This window comes from Xenopus laevis, chromosome 6L, assembly GCF_017654675.1.
Source record: "Xenopus laevis strain J_2021 chromosome 6L, Xenopus_laevis_v10.1, whole genome shotgun sequence".
Taxonomy (NCBI): Eukaryota; Metazoa; Chordata; class Amphibia; order Anura; family Pipidae; genus Xenopus; species Xenopus laevis.
The window spans coordinates 45,658,701-45,677,962 of NC_054381.1; the positions used below are offsets into that span (position 1 = coordinate 45,658,701).

Sequence of the window (19,262 nt, forward strand, 5' to 3'; positions counted from 1 at the left end):
TATAAGCTATTACCTTATATACTGTAACTTCCATTTAATCATGACATTTATTCTGTAACATTGAAATGAGCAATATATTTGTGACAATCTTTATTGTCACTATTCTCTGCATTTTCTGTTTCTGTTTGCAAATTTCTGTCACATTTTGACACAGCAGCATGTGGGATTCCCCCCCCCCCCAAGGAAAATAATAATATCCCCAACAATGTGGTCGTCTAGCAAGCAGTCAGCATTCACACTTGTTATATCATAGGCTCTGGCAACTTCCACAGGGAGACTTGTGAAATCTGTTATTCTAAATACTTCCTGGGCCTGCAAACAAAGGGCCTATAAATAACCACTTCCCTGGTGTGATTTAGGGTTGAAGAAAAAAACAATATATGCATTTCCATTCAAAATGTAGGAGAAATTTCAATAGCGTCTGCAATGGAAACAAATATTGGGTGTACTTTCTAGCCTAACATTTTCTCCTGTTTGCAAATATTTCTTTCCTAATCAGGCTAAAAGTTGACATATTCAGTGTATTCCATAACTTTTGCTCCCCAGTTGCATAATGTATAGTATGTGTGCATAGATGGACAGATTTATAGGAAGATGTCCTTAAAGATCAAGTATACAGTGCTAGGATCTACAATCTACAATCTACAATACTTAATGGGTTCTGTTGTTAAAGTTCGGTTTTTCGTTTTACTGCACATGCTTCAGCCATTTGAAGGAAACAGGAGTACGGAAGAGGATGGCTCTGTGGTGCTCACTGGTATAACCCCGGGCCGGTGCAGTTTTCTGCTGATAGGAGCACCAGCCCAGGGTTTCAGGTAAGTCAATACTAACATTTGCACCCCCAAGTGTACAAAGCCTTTCTTTTTCCTTTAATAGGGGAAAAACAGAAAAGTATAGGAAGGCCAGTAGTTTTTTCCAAAAAAAGGTGGCAATCCTAGTTGTACAGTAGGAGTAGAAGGCAGCATGGTTCCCACACTTGCAGAACACTGGAATAGGGAAGAGTGAGGGTGCTTCTAGCCTTTAACTTACCAAAGGTCTTGCTTTCAGAAACAAACCTGAATATATTTGGGATCATTTACAACTACCAGCAGAGTTGTGCTTCTGTGCTTTTCCCAGCAGTGAGTTGCATATTAAACCCCATTCATTAATGATACATGTGTCAATATATTGGTGCCACTCCCTTCCTGCCTTCCATTCCGAATTGAGTGCTGCTGCACCTATTGATGCAAGGAAGTCCTGGAGCTACTGCCAGTGTCGGACTGGGATGCCAGGGGCCCACCAGAAAACCTTAGACTGTGGACCCACTTTCCAAACTATAATTCCTCCTCTACTCACTTAACCTCTTTATTATCTTAGTCTTTTATATCTACTTACTATACTCTATTGTTCCATTATTAAACCTCTTCTTTCCTAAAAAGAAATAGGGAATGACCATGAAATATGCCAAATTGTTAGAAGCAGCAGGGCCCACTGACACCTGGGCCCACCGGGAGTTTTCCTGGTTTCCCGGTGGGCCAGTCCGACATTGGCTACTGCCACCTCCTAACCAGGTTATAGCTCCAGGGTTCCTTTCTCGCTTAACATTAATAGGTGCTGTGCACTTAAGAATCGTCTTAAGAATGGGGCACAGACATTACTTTCGCAGCAAACAAGGGAAATGTTACCAGACCTATGTCTGGCGTAACTACCGGGGATGTGCGGGGCAGCCATAAATCTTATCGCGGGAGGCAGGGCAGTGGGGAACTAGGGTTGCCACCTGTCCGGACCTCCTGATTTGCGGAAGAGCTACATTTGTCAAAACTGCCTGCCAGGTTTTCCATATTACGAAAACTGGGCGGATTTTCCTACACTGACACAGAGATTAACCAATCACCGATCACTTTGTCATTGCCCCACCACATGACAACAGACATCCCCACCTTCCACATCATCGTCCTGCCCTGCCATGACATCATCCCTGCCCTGTGATGTCACCGGCCTGTGAAGCAGGAAAAGATGGCAACCCAACCAGGGGTCCCAAGCGCACATCATGCACCCAAGCCCACCAGTGGATAGATACGCCACTGTAAACTGTGACTGGTTTGCAAAGAACTGTGTGCATAGTTGTATTGATTTCGGCAATTCCATTGCAATCAGACACAACATAACTGTATCAGATGCAATGGGGGGAAGATGCATTGTGGGGAAAACCCATGGTGATTGCTTTCAAACTTGCAGTTTGCTCACTGCACTTGCAGATGTAAATGACTCCTTTTATGTTGTAAGCTGCAAGATTGAACACCTGCGAAGAGTTCTGATAGGTTCTTACTAATACTCAATGAGTAATCAGCCCATGCTAAGGGTACATGCAACGACCTATGCAAAGGAAGAATTTGCTCAATAAGTGGAGGTCACTACTACACCTGATATTAGGTACAGGAGGAGCTGAGGAAAAGGGCAGTAATTTATCACTAAATATATTTTAAGGTTACTTTCTGTCAAAGGTATCCTCTGCAGAAGTACTATAAGGTACCATTAAAAACCTTAAAGCTTACCTTTCGACTGTCTTTATAAGTACTGCCCTGAAGACCTGTTCCTGAGGAATGCTCTCTGCCCCATCGTAGGACTGCACAAAAGGGTGTAGCGCTGCCACGGTGAAGCCCTGCTGGTACAGCTCTCTCAGCTGGGCAGGGAGCTCACGCAGAGAGGAGAGACGGATAGCACCGAGATTTGGGGCTTCAGCTGGAGAACAGAAGGAGTGGAAACTGATTAAAAACATACACTTAAAACAGTCATAGTTTCAAGAAAACAGCTGTGCAGTATAAAACACATGGTCTTATAATTCTAGCAATTATAGCAAGTAAATATTCCATTAGTATGCATCAGTGTATTTCTCAAATTATGTACAGGGCTTCTGAGTCCACATACTGTAGAAAACCCAGCATGAATGCAATGAGTCACTGTGTCGTGCAGGCTACTTTTAGCATTGTCCCTCGGTACATACAGTACAGATAATTATAAAATATAACAGAGTGGCTAAACAGTCATATTTTATCCAGTCTAGCATTTTCTATGTTCTTCATTAAATCAAGCAGAACTACAATTAGTGATACAGTCCCAGATGTACACCCTGTCCCTTTCAAGCAGTTCTTAATCTATGACCAAATTCAGGGTAGCCATTCAGTTAATGGTAGATCCCCATAATACACTTAGGGGCAAATTTACTAAAGCCCGAAGCGGCTAACGCTAGCGCAAATTCGCCAGCATGATGTCATTTTGTTACTTTGCCAATTTGCTAACAGGCGCTGGCGTAAATTCGCTAGCGAAGTGGACCTACCCTACACTACTTCGCACCCTTACACCAAGCGAAGTTGCGCTATGGCGAAGAGACTTAACTACACTAATTCACTAACTTGCGCATTTTACTGAACGTTACCTCTTGCGCCAGACTTGCCTTCGCCACCTCAGACCAGGCGAAGTGCAATAGAGTAGATAGGGATTGCTTCAAAAAAAGTATTTTACTTTTTTAAGGGTGATAGGCTGAAAAAGATTGTAAATTTTTTTGGTGGCACCCTCCTTCCCCCCTACATTTCCTAACATATGGCAACTAAACTATACAGTGGGCACATGTATAGGGCAAAATAACACCTCTATTTTATTTTATGAAGCTTTTCCAGCTTGTGTAGTGTAATGTATTTGCTGCTACATATACGTCCATTGTACTTTAACTTGGCGCCGTATGCAAATTAGGCATCGCTAGTGTAACCTCGCTTTGCTTGACAAATTAACGCTAGCGCAACTTCGCTACCTTTCGCCTCCCTGAGCGCAACTTTCGGATTTTAGTGAATTAGCGGCGGCCTGGCGAAGTGTGGCGAAGGCGTTGCGAGCGTATTTTCAGCGCTTAGTGAATTTGCCCCTCCTACATAAGACAACAGCAATTATAAGGTGCTATATAATACCAAAACTGTTGGGTCACAAAAACAACTCCCACACTTGAATGTTTTAATTGATCCTACTATAAAAACACTGAATTTCAAGTAGACAAGATCATAAAATTAAAGGACCAGTAACGTCAAAAAACTGAAATTTTTTGATGCAAAAGCAGATAAAACACTTTTCTTAAACACAATATAATTAATAATTAATTAATCTGACTAATTAATCTGAAAACTAAGATCTTTCTTAAGACAGCTGTCACACGCAACTGTACTTGGCCTTGCACATAATAGTGCAACTGATGCCTCACTTTACTCGCCTACTCCCAACCATATATTTAGCACTGGCTTTGTGCTGCGGGCACAATTTATCAGCATCAAGACATGTGCAGACCCACAGAAAAAAGATGAGTGCACTTTGACCCCACTTTTTGTTGCTTTGTGTCTCCAGTATACAGCCTTAATATTTGGCCCTCACTGTAAAAGGTGCACTGCACAGGATTCCCTTACACCATTGATTGTGAAACTTTTTGTTCAAGCTCCCTTTGAAGGTCCAGTTTCAATCTTTTACTAGGGTGTCACTAAGCTCATTCAAAATGGGTACAAGTATAGGAAAATATCAGTCCTTCAGCCATAGTTCCAAGAAAATCTATGTTGGAAAATACATATTTACCCCAAATCTCAATTTAACACACTATCTAGAAGAGCTAATGACCATTCTCTTCAATTCCCACCCAAATGGCCTTCAGGATGAACCCACCACCCCCCGCCAATGCTCCAAGCCTCCCAATATCCACCAGTTGGGGTACAACTGCCTTACACTGTGCAATGCACCTTTCCACTAGATGTGTAACAAATGCAGTTTTGCTCCCTGTTGCACTTCAACCTATCTAATTATAAATGATCTGAAATAATCACAGAAAATTGCAAAATTCCATCGATAACACTAGAGTACAGCATGCAGAATGTTTTTACATGCAGTGATCACCATGTTAGTGAAGGGAAAGATATTTTTATGAGATGTGTCCCTTGCTGGTAGTGCAGATTCCCTGTGGGTGACAGATCTTCTCGTGTGCTATTGTTCTAACTATTAAATTAGCCACAGGCATTCCAGAAATCAGTGTAGTAATGTTAATGAGTGTTTCAGATTAATGGTAACTGCTCCTGCTTTGTCTTACAGGACAGTGCCTTTGCTCTGGGTGTATATCTAGAATCTCTGCCAAAAAGGAAGACAGGATACAGAGACATTGTCAAGAGTGCCAGGAAATAATATTTTCATGCAAACATAACATATAACATATTATTTTTAGATAGACAAGTAAACAGTTTTTATTCTGGAGATAGTAAGCCTTTAAAAAGATAAACAGGACAAAGAAGAAAGACGGGTGACCTACAAGGCCAGTCTATCTTCTCTTTATGCCCTGAGCATCAGTGCCCTATTTAGGTTTGGGTACCACAATAGGCCTACCTAACTGTGCCCCCACCTTATGGAAGTGACATCACGTGTGCAGTTGCACGTAACATCACTTACAGTACACAACACTTCAGAACCTGGTACACCTCAACTTTGGCAGCTGGGGGGATTTTACATTTTTCTTGAAACAATGTAAACAATTATATAGGCACCCAAGAGCTGCCCCCATAAATTGCCTCCATAGACACAGGGCCTCAGGTGCCTATATATAAATATGACCCTGCTGGGCACATTAGAACTTACAAGTTGGGTCCCATGAACCCCACAGTTAGTTCATGTGACATTCATGCTTGTCAGGTTAAGTGTTCTCTGCACACAATGAAATTATATTTTGGTTTGGACCAGGATCTCCAGCATGACAGTTTGTGAAGGCTGCCAGGGCCAAATGCACATTCTTCCTAACTAAATGCACACTTTGTATATTGCTTTCCATTAAACTTCTCCCTCAGCTTTTGTTCAACACACTGGATAAAAATCCCTCAGCTCTCTACAGTATAAAAGCCCACAGAGGATTGTTTCATCCATTCAACTGTAATTTCTGTTTGTATGCTCTTCTGATTCCCCCACTACATCTCCTGCATCCTAGCACGACCAAAGGTACATGTCCCACTTAAGCAACAGCTTTGTTCTCCGGAAATTGTACCCTGCTCTATTTAACAATGAGTATTAAATGCTCTATTTCATACTCTCCACTTGTCATTGCACTGTAGCTCAGCTTAAATGCAACATCAATAGAAAGGAGCTGCTTTTTCAAAGATAAAGAAGAAAAAAAAGCAGACTAAGATTACTATACCAGGAGTAGCAGTGTTTTCAGGTTTATAAATGTACGTTTTAGGGATGCACTGAAACCACTTTTTTAGTATTCCAGAATTCGCAGTATAACCCATGCTCATACACTAGCTGGACACCTTTAACTATTTATGTGCTGAATAGCCCAAAAAAGCGTTACACTTGTATATACATTATTTTAAATGGTGAGATAACTTTTTTGTGATGACAAGAGGCAGGTTCCCAGGGTTAGACTGGGGGGGCCAGGGGCTGCTGTCTCAGAGCCCGTCCTGCCGCAACTCTCGTTTACCCGTCTCCCTCTACCCCCCCCCCCCCATGGCACACTGTGTTGTTGCCGGAACTGGCCCAGAGAAGGGAGGTTGTCGGAAGGAAGAAGATTCTTGCAGACAGCAGGTGTGGGCCGATGGGGCCCACGAGAGCCGGGGCCCGTCGGATATTTTCCCAGTCTCCCGTCGGGCCAGTCTGAACCTGCAGGTTCCTTTGCTCTAGATAAAATCAGCATGACAGGTTTTCTTGCATAAATGCAATATAATAATATAGGTTACTATGTACACTCTACTGCAATTTATTAGGCTATTACAAGGTACTAGGAACTGGAGTTCTGCGAATGCATAAAATAAATAACTGTACCATGTTATGACTGGTACTCAGGATCCAATGATATTAGCCCCTGGAGTTATATATGATTGGGTTACTTCTCCTATAACCTTCTCACTGTGCCATATCAAGGAACCTCTACCCGACCCACTCCACCCAGAGCACCCCTCCTACATTTGGAATGGAGGGAGTCAGCTAGAGGACTCAGGGAAGTTGTGAGTGCAGCTACTGGTTGTAGGTGAAAATCAGCTAAGGGACTGATCAATTAATATAGAATCTGACCATAACCAATCTGTACCTGACACCTTACAGAAGTACAAAAAACTGGAGGAGAATAAAACAAATATTTTGGATAGAGAGTATGTCACGTGAGACAACCCAAACCCAAAGGCCGTGTTTAGGGAACTTGTTTCTATATCAGCCCCTGTCTCTTCTCTTTGAGTGAATCCCGATGGTAGGTCAAAGTGTCAAACCTAAACAGAGTTTGAAGCTCAAGTTCAGATCAAACAGGAAAAGGAAAGGAAAGAGGGAAAACAGTACAAACAAACAAAAAAGAATTGGGTGACAGTGGACAGAACAAATATCATTAAGTAGCAGACAGAAGTCAGAATCAAGACCAAGATCAGGCCAACACAACAGGCCAAAACAAGAAGTCAAATAAAACCCATTAATGGTAATGACCTCAGTGTACCCCATTTCCAGTAAAAGTAAAGAGCACAGAACAAATAATACATAAGAGTGCCTTTTTCGAGTCTTAGCTACAAACATTTCCATTTTGAAAAAAAGCCTTATTTTGATCAAATTAGCTAGCTACCACATTGATTTGCCCAAACCCCACTCATATTCCTAGAAGCTACTCTTGCTTGACTGGTTTGTGAAAAATGGGGTACACAGTAAAGGTGTTGTTCACCTTTGAGTCAACTTTGAGTATGAAGTAGAGTGTGTTTACAGTTTTTATTATTTGTGCTTTTTGCTGGGTCGGACTGGACATGTGGGGCCCACCGGGTAACTATACTCCGGGCCCCCCGCGCATGTGCGAACGTCTGGCTGCACGCCAGCGGCAATGTGCATACGTCTGGGCGCATGCAAGTGCGCATGCACAAACGTCTGGCTGCACACCAGGGTGTGTGCGCAAATGCCGGTGCGCATGCGCGAATGCCGACGCGCATGCGATACAGGTGCAATGATAAATTTTTATTTGGGGGCCCGGACATCGCGGGAGGGGGGCTAGGCTGGCAGGGGCCCATGAGGGCCAGGGCCCACCGGGTTTTTTCCCAGCTTCCCAGTCCGACATTGGCTTTTTGAGTTATTTAACTTTTTATTCAGCAGCTCTCCATTTTTGCAATTTCAGCAATCTGGTTTCTAGGGTGCAATATGAAATATGAGTAATAAAAAGTAGCAATTACAATAAATTTGTAGCCTTACAGAGCATTTGTTTTTTAGATGGGGTCAGTGACTTCCATATGAAAGCTGGAAAGAAAAAGGCAAATACTTAAAAAAACAATAAAAAGTAAATAATGAAGACCAATTGAAAATTGTTTGAAATTTACCATTCTATAACATGTTAAAAGTTAACTAATAGGTGAACCACCCCTTTATACAACAACTTTATAATATATCAGTCCAATAACTAAATCTCACCATCGCTTGTCACACAGGTTCAAAGATATTCAAGAAACAGTAATATTTAATGATGTTTATGGCATCTTGTGCCAAAGACAGATAATGTATAAGCAGCTGAGTAGGGAAAGGGAACACATGACATTATCCATGCTAAATGCATCTGTCTGTGAAAGCTAATTTATGTTGGCAGTGCTTTAATGCATCCTATTTTACAAAGTGATATTGCTAGAACATGCTCTTTGAAATAAGGGTAGGTTGATTTTTTTTTAAAAAGTCAGGAAACTCGGCATTTGTTTATACACATTCCACGCTGTTTTTATTGCATAGAGGATGCTGCAATGACCAGCTTTAAAATCTGCAGATACACTGAATTGAGGGCAGGAAATGACCTGCTTCACAATAAAGAAACAGCCGAGAGGAACATTCATTTTATTTGCATGTGTATAATGGTCACAGTAGCACCATAAACTAAAAACATTTTACTTACCCTGTAAATGTAATGGTTTTATCGCTACCAACTACAATTAATATTACTTGGCAGTACAGGTATGGGACCTGTTATCCAGAATGCTTGGGACCTGGCGTTTTCCAGATAACAGATTTTTCCGTCATTTGGATCTTCGTGCCTTAAGTCTACCAGTCATGTAACCATTAAATCAACCCAATAGACTGGTTCTGCCTCCAATAAGGATTAATTATATCTTAGTTGGGATCAAGTACAAGGTGTTGTTTTATTATAACAGAGAAAAAGGAAATCTCTTTTAAAAATTTGGATTGTTTGGATATAATGGAGTCTATGGGCCTTTCTGTAATTTGGCGCTTTCTGGATAATGGGTTTCTGGATAACAGATCATATACCTGTACCAGTTCTATCATATATGAGAAATGGTGACATCCAATGAGTGTGTATGGAGCCCTGTTTATTTTACCTGCTTATCTTATCTACTAAAACTACAGTATTATAAATATATTTTCTATCAGCTATGCAAATAGGGCCCTACATAGAAGCTTATTTATAAAACGTATATTAGAGCTTCTAAAGGAAACACAGTTTTACCAGTGAAGAATAATAATACAGTTTATTTAAATATATAGAAAAACGTTTTACAAATGAAGTTTGGAACAATGCATTTATATACGCAGAGGGATCATAAAGTTTCATTGGAACTTTTATAAAATACTGTACAAATGTACTTAAAGGGTGGTTCACCTTTAAGTTAACTTTTAGTTTGTTATAGAAATGCCAATTCTAAGCAACTTTTCAATTGACCTTCATTTTTTTTTTATATTTTTTAATTATTTGCCTTCTTCTTGTGACTCATTCCAGCTTTCAAATGGGGGTCACTGACCCCATCTAAAAAAACAAATGCTCTGCAAATGTGGCCATACACAGGGGGATCCGCTGGTTTGGCAATGTCGCCAAACGACTACGAGCGGATCTCTCCCCAATATTCCCACATTGATCCGAATGGAGGCTATATGGTGGTCAGATCGCGGGACCGCATCAACAAACAGATGCGGCCGCGATCCAATGGGAATTTTATCGGCCAGATATCGATCATGGATTCCCGTCGGATGGACCCCCACACGGGCCAATTAGCGGGGTCTTAAGGCTACAAATCTATTGTTATTGCTACTTTTTATTACTCATCTTTCTATTCCGACCTTTTCCTATTCATATTCCGTTCTTTTGTTTAAAGCAATGCATGGTTGCTAGGTTAATTTGGACCAAATTGCAGAAATTGTAAACTGAAGAGCTGTTGAATAAAAAGAGAAATAACACAAAAACAACAATTAATAAAAAATTAAAAAAAATTGCAAATAGTCTCAGAATATCACTTTCTACGTCCTGCTAAAAGTTACCTCAAAAGTGTACAAACCCTTGAAATAACATTATAAAGGCACAATGGTGCTAGTCATCCCAGATATTCTTGTTCACATTCACTTGTCCTTTTAAAGTTATAAGTAGCTAAGTAACCCCCATTTAAGTGAAAGGGAAGCAAGTGATCTGAGGCAAATACAGTCTTTAACACCCCCATATAAAGCCATGTGAGATTCAGATCTGTTTTTGGGGGTGATGGTGCAAATAGGGGAAACACAGTAGAAGATGAAGAAGGAAGAGTGCAGGATAACAAACACAGAAGGATAATATATAGCAATAATGAGACAAGGTTTAATATAACTATTGTCTAACATTGATCCTCAATTCTTGCTGAGTTTTGAGTATCCACCAGCAGCCAAAGGCAACCCTAAAAGTATATTTCCCACCACCATAACTAGAAACAGTTTGAGGACACTTGTTGCCACAATAAATTACAGTTTGTGGTGATAACATCCTTCTGTGTGTGCAACTGAGCTTGTTTCAACGTCTGTGTTTTTCATATTACCCGTGCATCACCCACTTCAGTGATTCAATATGTCAGTGTTTTGTTGGGTAGCGGAAATGTTGAGATGCAATCTACTGTGGCTGTTTAAAAAGGCATTTTTTTCATGCTGGTGCTTGCATGATTACCTGCCAATTATAGTGTTTGTAAGGAACCCAAATGCAGTATTTTAAGGTTCACATCTTTAAAGCACTGGGGACTTAACGCTCCCCAGCGCTTCTGCCTCAGCAACACAGCCGGCGCTAGGACCCTGCGGACACAGGGCGGTGCGACCGGAAGCAGCAAGGGTATGGATCGTGCGGCCTTGGGGCGCCGCTTCGTTAAATCTGGCCCTGGAAATAACATCACTAAGCTCCTATTATAACCAATGACATCACTAAGCACCATATACAAGGATATAATTTACACAATGGTGCTTGCATGATTACCTGCCAATCATAGTGTTTGTAAGGAACCAAAAGCAGTATTTTGAGGTCCAGCTTAACTACTGATCTTAAAGGAATTGTTCAGTGTAAAAATAAAAAACTGGGTAAATAGACAGGCTGTGCAAAATAAAAAATGTTTCTAATATAGTTAGTTGGGAAAATATGTAATGTATAAGGGCTGGAGTGATTTGATGTATAACATGTCAGTCTGAACACTACTTCCTGCTTTTCAGCTCTCTTGGTTTACACTGACTGGTTACCCTGGCTACCAGGCAGTAACCAATCAGAGACTTGAGGGGGGGCCACATGGGTCATATCTGTTGCTTTTGAATCTGAGCTGAATGCTGAGGATCAATTACAAACTCACTGAACAGAAATGTACCATGTGGCCCTCCTTCAAGTCGCTGACTAGCTCAGAGTTATAGAGCTGAAAAGCAGGAAGTAGTGTTCTGGCTGTTTTATTAGACATCTGTTCACTCCAGCCTTTATAGATTACATTTTTGGCTAACTAACTATATTAGAAACATTTTTTATTTTGCACAGCCTGTCTATTTACCCAGTTTTTATTTTCACACTGAACTATTCCTTTAAGATCTGTAATATGGATTAGGGACATGCAAATCATAATGGGGATAATTTAGAGGGTTTGACCAAAAGATTTGTATTTTTGTAACGTCCAAGGTTTGAGCCCCAAATTTTCAGGGAAGTAATAATACAGTGCATAAAGTACCCCATCTTGTAAAATATAAGGATACTATAAGTTACCAAGGAGTTCCATGACCATATAAAAACACGAGCTCTGACTCATGACAGAAATGACATCACTAAGCTCCGATTATAACCAATGACAACCCTAAGCCCTGTTTATAAGGATATAATTTAGAGGATATTCATGGCTCTTGTGTATTATATAGTGTTTATCTTTAGTTCCACGGGATAGGGTGAATGTCAGTGTTGCATAATTAGCATACAAACAATACACATAAATCTATGAATATATCCTAATAATCGGCGCTTAGTAATGTCATTGTGATAGATACCAAACAGGGGCCATGACCACACCTTCCCACTGTCCTGTTTCTCATGGGACAGTCCTGGTTATGACAGCTTAGCTGGCAGTCCTTGCAATTCACCTTTGTTAGCAAAACTGTAATAACACATAACACATTGGTCTAAAACTCGCAGAAATGTGTTCAAACTCTCCATAACCTACCATGGACGTGATATTTAGGGGGTGTGGCCATAAAATGGACATGGTCAAAAACATTTTCGCTGTGCTGCAGATTTTACCGTTTTTGAAATGTTGGGAGGTATACATGACCAGGAAAGTATGTACAAGGCTAGTTGCTTTGCACTGTTGCACTAGGCTACTGTTGCAAAAACTCATTCACATACAATTTAATCACATAACATCAGTGGAAAATATCCACCTGTTTGCATGCAATTTATTAATCTGTGGTCATATAATCTGCACTTCCAGTACCTAGTAATTACATTGTTGAACTGCTATTATTTTTTGTAAAAGAGCCCTATATATGCTCATGTGTTGCACAGACAAAAATTGCGTCCATATGTACACAATTTAATAACATCTGCAACTTCAGTATCTTGCGCTAAATTTAAAATATTAAAAAAAATATTTTAAAAAATGGCAAACTCTGCTGATTTTTGCACTTTAGTAAAGCAGCCCTATTATATCAAGAGTGAGCATAAGAACTTATTTTATTGGAACATCACATAAAACTAAAGGTATTGTTGTGATTTGGTTAGCAGTACAAAGGTAAGGAAACAGAATAATACAATGTTCCTTGCTCTAAGATATTCAGGTTATAAGAATTAAGTTTTGTTCAAAAGGAAAAAAATGCATGCTGCTTTTCCTGAGTTTTTACAATTAATGACAATCTCGGTGGCTTTGTTTTTTTCACCCAGTACATGTACACGATTCAAAGGCAGACGTCAGAACTGCCATCTTTCTTTTTTGTGGCTTCGATGATCCAAGGAGTTTTTCTATTTAATAATTCATTCGTTGGAACCTTGCCACAAGGGTTGCAATGTAAGTAAGAAAGCACTATGCACGTTACCTTTTAGCTTGTTCTATCTTAAGGCAACAAACTAGTCATATTATTAAAATTCTGTCTAATTACCTGTCACTAGCCTTATAAGAAAGTTTCACAAAGCAGAATATAGAGAAACAGCAATAAAGCCCTAGGCAGGTTCCGTATGCTTCACTTGTGCTGCGCAGGCTTGGATCATAACATAGAAAACTTGAAGGCACTATCATTCAAATAACCTCCAAACAATTCCATGGTTAAGCATTGTCATTAAATATATTCTAACACCAGACACACAGCATTCCAACAACCCTTTCCCTGCTGTTATTTGAATATATTCTAGAAACATAACAAAATGAACTCAATGTTCATTGTGTCTCCAAACCTTAAAGGGATACTATCACAGGCAAACACATGAGTTAATAGTGCTGCTCCATAGGACTTCTGCACTGAAATTAATTTTTCACAAGAGCATTTAATTTTATAATCTGACATGGGGCTAGACATGTTGTCAGTTTCCCAGGAGCCCTCAGTCACGTGACTTGTGCTCTGATAAACTTCATTCACTCTTTACTGCTGCACTGGAAGTTGGAGTGATATCAACCCCCCTTCCCCCCCCCAGCAGCCTAACAACAGAACAATGGAAAGGTAACCAGAAAGAGCCCTAGTAGATATAAGAGCAGCTCTTAATATTAAAAATCCAAGTCCCAGTGCGACTACTTCAGTTACTTTGATTTGGAGAAACAATAGCTTAATTGAAAGCAGTTCCATCATGAAATGCTGGTTCCTGGCCCCTGACCAGGGAAAATGACCTGAGATGGCTGCCTACACACCAATATTACAACTAAAAACAAATGCACTCTTTGGTTCAGGAATTACATTTTATATGATATATTGAATTATTTGCAGTGCAAACAAAGTTCTAAAACATACCTTCCAAGAAAAGAACATAACCTTGCCAGTGCAGTTAACTAATACTTCCCATATACGTCACCCGGTCACAAGCACTAGGGACACCAGTGATGCATAAATCAAATGTGTTGCTTGCAAGGCTACAAGACAATGGAACATGAACAGGAGGAGCACTATTTTTTTGACAAAAGATAAGACAGGGGAGGCAAAGCTCATCTTAAAGATTGTTCTTTAGGTCTCAGGCTTAAAATCTGAACTGCAGCCTGGTTACTCTGACCCTAGCAACAATCAGCAGTTTGGAAGTCACAGCTGAAGATGAATAGACGAGGGCTTGTCCTCTGTTCATTTGTATCGGATTTTGAAAAGTGTTTTGATCAAAGGATGAACTTTCACTTTTACCCATTGATATTACTCTTTAAAAAATACCATATAAATGAATAGAGAGTGACAGAATTTTACTCTAGAGAACTGTGGCAATCTCTAACTTCACTTTTTGATAAATATACCCCAAAGATAAGCAACAATGAACAACAACAATAAAAGTGTAACTTTATTGCCAGTGTAGGTTTTTTTTGGTTACCTTGGTCAGCAACATTATTGTTAATCTTTTGCTTCAAAATAAGTAAATGGAACCTCTAGGGTTAAAATGGTTTGCCTTTCTCTGCAGTAACTGTCAGTAATGGCAGGCTATGACAAATTCTGAAACAAAAATAGCCAGCAGCAAGCTCTTTCAGTAGTGTGAATATTCATTTAAAATCTGTCCCTTGGTGGAAAATCTTTAGCTGTGTCTATAAATGAGAAGGAAACGTATGTAAATAATACAGAGCACAGTTAAGTAAATGAGAAAGCAAGACAGGCCTGGAAAACGCTAAAATATATTGTAGAACACCACTCATATAATAAATCTGATTAGAAGGCTATCATATTTTTCCCTACTGGAAATTTCTAGAGTGAATTTGCATTTTAACTCCCGAACACCTCAAGCCCCACAACAGATACTGACAGTGGTTGGATCATTATTATTACAATGTTGTAGAAAGATATTATGTTGCACAGATTTTTAAGATGATTAAAGGATTTATATACTCATAGGGGGTTATTTACTACGGTATATTGAGAACATTTTGGTTTTTTTTAATGATAGCGATAAATTCTGAATTTATTAAAGCATTACGATATGTTCAGACGGGTTTCACGAAAAAATTCGGACTTTACGGACCGCAAATCTGAAAAAATCATACGATAATAACGATTTCATCGGGAATATTGGTAAATAACCTACCAAAAAAACCCTAAAAGTTAAAATCAGGGTCATTCGGGATAAAACATGAGATACATTTGAAACTTAGTAAATAACCCCCTTACAGTTCTTTGATAATTGAGTTTAGCCCTAAATTCCTATAATTGTATGGTGTATAATGGTACATACTGTAAATATCACCTTTGTTTTAAGGTGGCCATAAATGCCCAAATCTGTTCATTTAGAGAGGATGCCAAACAGGCAGATCTGGGTCCAATTTGGCCACCCACATGCTGGGCCAAATCAGTTTGATATGATTTTCAGCTGGATATCTGTTGAGCAGTTCCATCGGTGGGCCCCCATACACAGGTCAATAAGTTGGCATCTCGGTCAAAATGGCAGCTATTGTCGGCTGGTGTATTGCCACCTTTAGATTGTTACATGACATTCCATTATGTGACCAATAGTATCTGCACATCTGGCTGTCCATCTCATTACCAACCAAGAGTAATTTTATGAAGTTGGTCCTCCCTTTGATACACCAACAGCCTCTACTCCTCTGGGAAGGTTCTCTTCTAGATTTTGAAACACTGAGGTGGGATTTGCTTCCATTTAGCCACAAGAGCATAAGTAAAGTTGAGCACTAATGTGCTGGGGATGAGGACTGGCTCTCAGTCAGGGTTCCATTTTATCCCATAGGTGTTCAGTTGGGTTGATGATGACGTTCTCAGCAGGCCAAAGCAGAGCATCATTCCATGGGTGGCAAACCCATTCTGTACAGACATACAGAATAATTTTAGGATTTGATTAAAAATGTCTCCAGATACTTTTGGCCATATAGTGTAATTTGCATTGTGATTCAAGTCTCTACAACATAGCCACATAAATACTGATAAGCTGCCTCGTTTGTTTATTGTACATACATTCTTTACCTCAAACCTTTAGAGAGATTACCTCCTCATTTCAATCAGCTAGACATGCCCAGCAGCGCTGCATTTTATTTATTCTTCATAGAAAAGTAATACAAGCCCTTTAATGCAATATGGTTATCTTGATAAACAGTGGCATTTCCACAATATTCCTCCTTTTTAATTGCTCACATCTTCAGCATGACACAGTTCCTAATTAAAAACACTCCTACATGGGTAATAAGAAGAATTGTGCTTGGCAGCAGACACTGAACATAAACACAAAAGGTAATAATAGTCTTTCTAACAATGAGGTTTGTGAAAAGCTTTCATCCAGTCGTTCCCTACTGCGGCATGCAACTGGAACAGGCTAGCAACCACTCTGGGTTAACTCACTGGCAGTGCCGCTCTTATCTGCTCCTTCACCACAGACCCCTCTTTGTGAGACCAGCCACATATAGAAAGAGGTTCAAACAGCTATTGTTTAGAGAAGTGAGGTTTTCTATATTGTGCTGACATCAAATGGGTATAAAAAAACCCAGAAAGGCAGATTGTCAAAATGCTTATCCATTTGCTATGTTAATTACTGAAATTATGTCTATATAAATTGGCAAATAATTCACACCTTGTAATATGCTCTTAGTTTAATTAAAATAACAAAAACAAACAAAGAACCCACTTGTTCGGGGGGGAATTCATGAAAAAGCTGCAATTCCATAGTTATTTTTGCATTTTTTTCTCTGTGTAGTCAAGCACAGTTTTGCCAGTTTTTTAAACCTAATGTGAGAATGAACTGTACCGGCAAAAATCAATTCAATTACAATAAATTATTCAGGGGGAACTTAATCTTAAGTATTATTTTTCCCTTCTATTTTGATATCCATATATACAGGTATAGGATCCGTTATCCGGAAAACTTTAATCCAGAAAGCCCCGAATTATGGAAAGGCCTTCACTACATTTTATCCAAATAATCCAAATTTTTAAAAATGATTTCCTTTTTCTCTATAATAATAAAACAGTACCTTGTACTTGCTCCTAGCTTAGATATAATTAATCATTATTGGAAGCAAAACCAGCCTATTGGGTTTATTTCATGTTTTCCTGATTTTCTAGTCTTGAGGTATAAAGATCCAAATTACGGAAGGATCCCTTATCCGGAAAACCTCAACTCCCGAGCATTCTGGATAACAGGCTCAATACCTGTACACACCTTATAGTACACCCACAGAATTACCTTTTTTATGGAGAGTCTCAAATCCAACAGCTAAAACAGCAGTTTTGGCACAGGACTTGGGACTCTCATATAAAAAAGACAGCTGGGGGGGTGCAATTTATGATTAGTGAAGTGTATATGGGTATTTGCAATATATTGTTGGTTAAGGATATAAAATCCATTCTAATATCTTAGAATATTCTCTTTGTGGAAGATACACTTCTGTTTTTATGTTCAATGTTCCTTGTTAGTGTAAATTTGACACATAATTGCTGATTTGAGACAACAGAATGTAATATTTGGTGCAAAGCCACTATAAAGGTATAATATGAACCAGGACCCTTGACAAAGTGTAATCTGAAGTAGTTACCTGCTGAAGAAATCTCTAGATATTACAGATGAATTACTATCATGGAACAACAGTAAGTGTTTATTTCCCAGAGGGATGCATTTATTCTGTACATTCACACAACTAGTATGTGGAATGCACAGTGCCATTAGATTAGACAGCAAGAGTGGTATTCCATAGTTAGATATGGTACAAGGGGATGGCACTAGGTGCGGCACAGAGCACCATGTACCACTTGGGTTTAGTACAAAAACGTAAAAAGCTTGTAGTCATTCTAGCACCAACCAGAGTGGCACATAACAGCTGTAAATGATCTTATTGCTAATATTTTATGCATAGCATGCTACAATTTGGCACGGTTTACTAGAATCACTCCTACTTCAATTTATTTTTCCCTAGATGGTTCAGTCAAGGTTGCCATAGTAGCCAGCATTTGAATATAATGTCTAGGGATGCATTATGACTGGGCCTATGTACTACATGAGAGGTGGGCTAAATGGGAGCAAAATGTGCTATAACTACCATAGATTTCAAACTAATTATTCATAATTCTAACATTCTAGCATTCATGGTTTAACCACCTCATCTTCAATAAATATTGAAGGCTTGAAGAAGACAGACATTAAATGGTATTTAAGTCATAGGAATACTTCTGTGTAATTAGGCACCTTTAAAGGGGTTGTTCACCTTTGAGTTAAAGGGGACCCGTCACCCAAAAAAAAATATTCAAAATCCTATGTTATCACATCAGTCAAGCAAAATTAACTTTAATTACACTATATAAATTATTTGAATCTTGTTTCCTTCAGTCTGGGAATTCATAATTATAGCAAGCAGGCGGGAGCCATTTTGTGGAAACTTATTAAGACAAGCCTTGCATCATCTCAGAGTCTTGCACTGTATTTGCACCAGAATGGAGGACCTGATGTCCATCCCCATGCACTGGCTACACAAACGGTAAAGAGAACGGGAGAATGTGGGGAGAGCAGTGACATCTAGTAAGTGCTGAATGGAAAGTGAAAGTAATTGTCTGCCCCGCCTCTATGCCTGAGGCAAGGAGGAGGGTCAGACAATATTTGATTTGACAGTTGAGATTTTTAAATCTTCTTTGAATTGGTCATTCTATAACATACCAAAAGTTAACTTAAAGGCGAACTAAACCCCATACCAACCCCCCCTAAACTGCCTGGCATTGCCCCGCTCCCCACACTGTGCATTATTAAAAAAAAAAAAACCTTAAAATAAATCTGACCCTAAAATGCAGAGCAGCACAGCGCAGCTCCAAGGCACATTCTTCCACTGCTTTGTATTCTTTTGGGACGTGGGACGCAACACTGATTTGAGCATGTGCAGTTGAAGCCGATTCGTGATTTGGCCCAA

At 39.5% G+C, this 19,262-nt stretch overlaps 1 protein-coding gene across 1 annotated transcript in view; it reads right to left on the reverse strand.

Annotated features, from left to right (window-relative positions):
• The window catches only part of rftn1.L (raftlin, lipid raft linker 1 L homeolog), a 198,205-nt gene that overhangs the window by 139,865 nt on the left and 39,078 nt on the right, over positions 1-19,262 (reverse strand). The window contains exon 3 of the mRNA XM_018267434.2: positions 2,535-2,721. Coding sequence (XP_018122923.1) covers positions 2,535-2,721 — 187 coding nt within the window. The remainder of the gene's footprint in view (positions 1-2,534; positions 2,722-19,262) is intronic.